The sequence below is a fragment of the Bombus flavifrons genome, unplaced genomic scaffold, assembly GCF_040668555.2.
Source record: "Bombus flavifrons isolate JBK064 unplaced genomic scaffold, iyBomFlav1_principal scaffold0030, whole genome shotgun sequence".
NCBI classification, from domain to species: domain Eukaryota; kingdom Metazoa; phylum Arthropoda; class Insecta; order Hymenoptera; family Apidae; genus Bombus; species Bombus flavifrons.
The window spans coordinates 273,036-280,944 of NW_027184775.1; the positions used below are offsets into that span (position 1 = coordinate 273,036).

The 7,909-nt window shown below is 37.9% G+C and overlaps 1 protein-coding gene across 1 annotated transcript; it reads left to right on the top strand.

The window, feature by feature from the left end:
- Positions 1–1,640: 1,640 nt before the first annotated feature.
- Positions 1,641–3,436, top strand: LOC138189373 (alpha-ketoglutarate-dependent dioxygenase alkB homolog 4-like; the record flags this gene model as incomplete). The annotated part of the gene is made up of 5 exons (XM_069131437.1): positions 1,641–1,666; positions 2,033–2,147; positions 2,428–2,520; positions 2,636–3,066; positions 3,286–3,436. Coding segments are annotated over 5 exons (816 nt in total), but the record flags the coding sequence as incomplete, so codon positions are not given.
- Positions 3,437–7,909: the final 4,473 nt, after the last annotated feature.

Below are 7,909 nucleotides of genomic sequence, written 5' to 3' on the forward strand. Positions count from 1 at the left end.
CTATTTTTCTGAGCGATAATCTTATGCGTATTTGGGCATGGGTATAATAAACTAAACAGTATTATGTTATGAAGATTTTAGATTTTCAAAAAACTTATCTTCCGTTTAACGTAAACTTGCGATGCAGGATGATAGTCGAGTCAGAACAAATTTCAATCTTTCAATGGCATTACCAGATGAATCACAAAGCTTTTTATATATTTTTTACAATACCTTATACACGATGCCTAAAAGTTCCAGAAAGAACATGTTCGATAGTAATAATAGTGGTGACGAACATTATTTTGAACCTGACAAGATACGCGGCCCCGTCCGCAAAGGGTTAATAGTTTAAATGTTATAAATTAATGTTCCAAATGTTACAAATTAATAGTTTAAATGTTATAAATTAATATTTTAAATATTGTAAATTAATAGTATAGGATTATTTATTCAGAAATATTAGAAATTAGGATTTCCAATGATTTCTATTCTATATGATAAATTTATTGATAGATGGATCTACTTACAGTGGATTAAACAGGAAACGATGGTTATTTAACGTGAACTTAATGTAGTAATACGATATAACTAAGACAATTAGATTGATAATTAATAACTCACAACTAATAGTTTACAACTCATGACAACTCGGCAACTCTGTCTCGACTCAACTCTCTCAGCTCAACTCTTGACTCGCAACTAACTACCTCCTCACAATTCGACTACCAATTCACGACTGCCGATTAACTTGCCTTTTTTCCTTAAGCATCCCTTTGTTCTTCTCATACCCCCACCACGTACGTGTTCCGTAACCGTCCGCGATCCTGATCACGTCGCCTTTTTCCGCGTAATCACTAGACTGAAGGACCGACGACACATTGATGGGCCGCTTGGCCCATTGAAGTTTCCCGACCCTTTCGGCCTGTCGGCACTTAGGCTCTCTCGCAAAATTGTTTATAGTTCACCCGATATTTCTTAGACAATCTGACCACGATACTACAATAGTTTATATGTTTCAAATTAATAGTTTAAATGTTAATAAATTAATCCATTGAATTAGTTAATAAATTAATAGTAAATTGTTAGAAAAGAATAGTTTAAATGTTGTAAATTAATAGCTTGAATCTTACAAATTAATAACGCAAATGTTGTAAATTGATAATTTAATTCGAAAAAGTTCAATTCTTCGATGTTCATTGTACGATGGTTGAAACACAAATGACATCGCACGAAAGTCGTGTGTTCCTTGTATACCTGTTGGTATACACTTGGCAATGTGCTAATGTTCTGTCAAAAGAAGATTGTAAAAAGATTATCAGTTGAAAAGTTTATTATAAAGGCATTATTATAAACGAGGAGATTTATAGTCGATAGTAAATTATTCTAGTAATTTCGAATAAAGTTAACACGTATAGAAGACCCAACCAACGTATTACCCTTCTTATGCTATCGCATCGACATTGTCCTTTAGTTCCCTGACTTTCGCGTACTATGTGTCTAAAATATGTATACATATGTACATATGAATATAGTTCGAAATAAGTATTTAGCGACTTTTAAGTTCTTTGTTACTTATTAAAGGATGGAAACAGTGCGTTCTTGTGGTTGAAAGGGAATAAGATCTTGTCTTCTCTGCGAAACTGAACATAAGATTGTGAAACCCAATCTTAAGACTCATTTTGAGGTTATGTCCCAAAAGTTTGTCTTTTTTACAAATAAGTTTTCTATTATGTTATATACTTGGACAATTAATTTATTTGGTAGCATTGCTATTTTTAATATTTTTTATGAAAGATTTAAATTATTTATTTATTATTTAATTTATCCGTCAATGAAACAAATGATTTTCTAACGCAAGTATGTAATTTTTAATGTAGGCAGTATGTATTAATGTAGGCAAAGTTACTGTTTTATGTACAAAATATGAAAGGTAACGTTGTTATTGAACTAGATAATTTACTTTTTTATTAAATTTACACACATAACATTTAAAATTTGTTTCTATGTCTTATTAACTATTATGGATTATAATATTTTAGAAATGTTCCAGTTATGTATATTGTCCAAACTGTGACAAATCGTGGCCTGGTTGGGATGCTGATCTTTACAAAAATCATCCGTATCATCGAGGAACAGCCATAGAATTTCCTGGTGTATATATAAAGGTATTTACTTACCTGTATCCGATACATCCTTCCATTATTTAATTTCTAATTCATGGCAATATTATTCGTTAATTTTCCCTTTCAAACTAATTTACATTTAAGAATATAACAAGAGATTATCAACCATCAATTATAAAAAAAGAAGTAAGATTTTTTAGTGAAGAGAACTTGATAAAAAGTATTGTTAGAATAATAATTTTATTATTATTATTTATATTTGAGATAATATTCGTAAGAAATTAATATTAACCTATTGTTTTATATTCACTTTTATACAAAGCTAGATTTTCTAAATCCTTGGGAAATTAATTCATTGAAGAACGCGCTTGAAAAAATACCTTGGGAAGTTTCTCAGAGTGGAAGAAGGAAACAGGTATTTCAAACAGTATAATATATAACTACATTTATTATTATAAAATTTTGAGATATCGATAAAGTTTATTAATAGATAAGATAGGAAGATTTAAGACATAATTTAAAAACTCCAGAATTTTGGTCCAAAATGCAACTTCAAGAAAAGAAAGCTTCAGTTGGGTTTTTTTGATGGTTTTCCAAAGTCTACTCAATTTGTGCAACAAAAATTTTGCCAAGTACCCATGCTTAATAATTTCCAAACGGTAGAACAATGTACTTTAGAGTATGATTCGCTACGAGGAGCTTCAATAGATCCACATATCGATGACTGCTGGATTTGGGGTGAAAGAATAGTTACTGTGAATGTCATGGGTAACTCAGTTTTAACAATGAGTCCTTACCATGGTCCAGATACAAAATATAATTTAGAAAGCGTTGCAGAGTATTCCACTATACTCGAAGGCTTCGAATTTGATACAAATGATAAAAATGAAAGTAATAAAGATATCGTTGTAAGGCTCCCAATGCCAGAGGGATCGCTTATGATTCTTTATGATAGTGCAAGGCAAGAAATTTTTCTTACAGACATGGCGAATTAGTACTTAAACATCTATATCGTATTATATTTCTGTAATTGTTTGGCAAATTTAGTTATACAATTATTTTAATTGTCAGGTACAACTTGAGAAAGTATTTTATAACATAGATAAAATAGAATATAATGAATGTGAATTTTATTGCATTATTTACATAATTACTAGATTCTCTTCTATATTTTTTGTAGGTATAAATGGGAACATTGTGTTTTAAGAGAAGATATAACTTCTAAGCGAATTTGTTTGGCTTATCGCGAATTAACTCCTCCATATTTATGCACCTCAACAAATAATGAAATAGTCAAAGAACTCTTAAAGAGAGCTTCGGTCCTTCAATGAAGTGTGACTAAGGTTTGAAAATAATTTATTCCAACAAAGTATGTAATATAAAATTTGTACGAAATATTTGTACGTTTCATTATGTATTATGAAAATATATTAGATCCTTCTATATATATATATATATATATATATATATATATATATGTCGGAGTAGCGTTGGGGTCAGGATTGTGGGTGTTTGGTGAGTCTTCATTGAAATTAGCCATCGTTGCGATATAATAAAGACACAGTTTATTAGCACAGGCACGGATGATACAAGTTTAACAATCGACTGTGGTGATTAGGCACCCGCGATACTAGTAACAATGGTCTCGGGTTCGATAACGAAACCGCGGTCAGAGGGATGATGGTTGAACGTGTTCGCGAAGTCTAAGTCCGCACAATAATTCGTAAGAACGTTACTTCCTTCAGTTGACGAGATCGCGTGAAAGAATGACTTTTCCGTCCCGATGATGCCACAGAGGAAAACTATATCGGGGTGTGTCTAAGGGCACGAGATCATCGGATTCGTCGAGGATAGTCTTCGTTCCGGGAGTAAGGGAAATTGGCGTTGCTGCTAATTGGTCAATTTCCATATCGGTGGTTGGAAAAGATGCTAGCCGCCCTCGAGGGAAAGTTGCTAGTGGGAGACGCCGTTCGTTGAAAGAAATAGATCTCCCCTATCTTCCCGTAGTTGGGACAAAGACTGTTTATCTGTTCGAAGGACTTTAGGTAACTAGATATTAGTGTTTATAACGGCCCTCGGGCTAGCTGGTCACGTACTGTGGAGAGACATCGACATCTGGCAATCATCTTTCTCGAAGAATAGGAACTGCGTGTGGCCACGGGACAGAGACCGTTGGAATGTTTACTGTCGTGTGTCGCCAGAGATATTTCTTTTAAGGAGAGCTATAGAATTACTTCATAGCTTTGTTAGACAAAACGTTCATCCCTTGACCGCGGGCACGTTGGCGACCGACTGTCGCCTCGAGCCCAAGCTCACTGTCACAAATCTCGGACAATTACAATTAGGTTGAATAACTACAATTGTTTAATTACAGCTATAGTAGGCTCTAGGTTACAATGTTGCGGGATTATCCAGCATTCCAGAGGCTCCGGTGTTCTTTCCTCTCCGACATATATATATATATATATATATATATATATATATATATATATAAGTGAATATAAGCATATATATATACACACATATATATCTACAGCTACAGTTTTATAGAAACGTAATAATAAATGAAATTAGATATCTACTATTAGGTATTTAATTTCTAAAAGAAACTGACGAAAAAAAGTATTAAATTTAGAGCAATATATAAAAATCGATCTTCATTAACAAGAAATGAAGAAGGGAACTAACCAACCTACGCGACGTACTCCCGTGCACCAGATAACTCTAAGGCTCGGCGGAAAGCCCAAGCATTGACCTTCTCTCGATTCCTGTCAAGTAGTCTGGATCTTATCACGGTCGATGGCAAAGACCGATGATACTAGTGACCCAGCAAACAGGCCTGCAATTTAACACACTCCAACTGAAACAAGTGAGTACCCGGGGAGGGACCGCTGAACAGGATTACGAAGGCAAGAGGCCTCAACTGCACAGTGGGGTCCACTCACGAGGATGGACCGCTGAACAGGATTACGAAGGCATTACCCCAACTGAACAGTGGGGTCCCCCCGCCCGCGAGTTTTTCACTTAAACAGGATTACGGAGGACGTGAAATGCAGGTTTCTGTCCGAGTACCGAAGTACCAATCGGACAGTATTGCGGTCGCAGGTATCACCAGTGCGATGACAACTCCCGTGATTCGAGGCAAACGACGGGCAGTTTTCGAGCAGTTACTAACCACAGAGGTGTGCTTGGGGCGACTTACGAATCCAAAGATTTGTCCAGTGCACGTTGACCCGCACGTACCCGGAATACGCGCGAACGAGTACGTCACGCTACGGTTTTGAAAGAACTGAGCGACCGCGAACCGATATATCGTGGGAACAATTTTTCCAGTGTGGTAAGCGAGGGGATCAAAAGAGACGAGATCTTTATTTTTCGTTCCAAGATAGATAAGTATCTTTGTACAGAATGAGCTTACAATGCATATAACATAGGTATCTATCTTATGATTAATTAAGGCTAAAACGCTCGCATCCCACGGTGTCCCACGATGTCCCACGATGTCCCACGGTGCCCCCGCGGGGGGTTATTAGTCCAGTCTAGATCACCAAAATTCTTTTAGAGGCTTTTGGTCATCTAAACTGGACTGTTGCGTAGTTCTTGGCTTGGTATCGGTTTCCTAAGATTAATCGACTGATTAATTTTTGGAAAACGATGCCAATTACCAGGTCTCACCACGAGGAGGTGACTACGCACGAGACCCGCCCATGGGTTATTTAAAAACTACACATCGACCTCGACATTCAACCTATTGGCAGAATGTCCAGTTTTGACTCTACTTGACCATGGGCCTGCGTAAAGAAATAGTTGTTTCGTAGTCTAACCGCGAAACACATATCTCCAACGCAGCGCTTACATGAATCTTTACAAACGTAGAACAAGGCATACGTAACGCAACATCTATCTCCCACACAACGATTACATCGATCAGTACAAATATTATACAATAATTCGCATGCCTACTGGCAGCATTCGGTATCGAAGACACATTTATCTAACTTGGAACGAAAAGAAGAAAATGAAGCTACTGACACTGTATATACCATTTCGTGTCTTGCAGAAGGGACATACGAGTCGCTGTACTAAACTGTTTAACGTTCTTCTTTTGCGACGCTATAAGATATTGAAGATATTGAAAAGTTATATAACGTGATTTCAATAAGTTTCCCTTAAAAATGGGAAAGCAAGAAGATGCCCGATGTATCAGATGATAAAGGAAAAAATCGCGGCGCGCCCGAAACGAACGAGATCGCGATCTCTCGAAAGAACTAACAAACCTACGCGAAGTACTCCCGTGCACCAGATAACTCTAAGGTTCAGCGGAAAGCCCAAGCATTGACCTTCTCTCGATACCTGTCAAGTAGTCTGGATCTTATCACGGTCGATGGCAAAGACCGATGATACTAGTGACCCAGCAAACAGGCCTGCAATTTAACACACTCCAACTGAAACAAGTGAGTACCCGGGGAGGGACCGCTGAACAGGATTACGAAGGCAAGAGGCCTCAACTGCACAGTGGGGTCCACTCACGAGGATGGACCGCTGAACAGGATTACGAAGGCATTACCCCAACTGAACAGTGGGGTCCCCCCGCCCGCGAGTTTTTCACTTAAACAGGATTACGGAGGACGTGAAATGCAGGTTTCTGTCCGAGTACCGAAGTACCAATCGGACAGTATTGCGGTCGCAGGTATCACCAGTGCGATGACAACTCCCGTGATTCGAGGCAAACGACGGGCAGTTTTCGAGCAGTTACTAACCACAGAGGTGTGCTTGGGGCGACTTACGAATCCAAAGATTTGTCCAGTGCACGTTGACCCGCACGTACCCGGAATACGCGCGAACGAGTACGTCACGCTACGGTTTTGAAAGAACTGAGCGACCGCGAACCGATATATCGTGGGAACAATTTTTCCAGTGTGGTAAGCGAGGGGATCAAAAGAGACGAGATCTTTATTTTTCGTTCCAAGATAGATAAGTATCTTTGTACAGAATGAGCTTACAATGCATATAACATAGGTATCTATCTTATGATTAATTAAGGCTAAAACGCTCGCATCCCACGGTGTCCCACGATGTCCCACGATGTCCCACGGTGCCCCCGCGGGGGGTTATTAGTCCAGTCTAGATCACCAAAATTCTTTTAGAGGCTTTTGGTCATCTAAACTGGACTGTTGCGTAGTTCTTGGCTTGGTATCGGTTTCCTAAGATTAATCGACTGATTAATTTTTGGAAAACGATGCCAATTACCAGGTCTCACCACGAGGAGGTGACTACGCACGAGACCCGCCCATGGGTTATTTAAAAACTACACATCGACCTCGACATTCAACCTATTGGCAGAATGTCCAGTTTTGACTCTACTTGACCATGGGCCTGCGTAAAGAAATAGTTGTTTCGTAGTCTAACCGCGAAACACATATCTCCAACGCAGCGCTTACATGAATCTTTACAAACGTAGAACAAGGCATACGTAACGCAACATCTATCTCCCACACAACGATTACATCGATCAGTACAAATATTATACAATAATTCGCATGCCTACTGGCAGCATTCGGTATCGAAGACACATTTATCTAACTTGGAACGAAAAGAAGAAAATGAAGCTACTGACACTGTATATACCATTTCGTGTCTTGCAGAAGGGACATACGAGTCGCTGTACTAAACTGTTTAACGTTCTTCTTTTGCGACGCTATAAGATATTGAAGATATTGAAAAGTTATATAACGTGATTTCAATAAGTTTCCCTTAAAAATGGGAAAGCAAGAAGATGCCCGATGTATCAGATGATAAAGGAA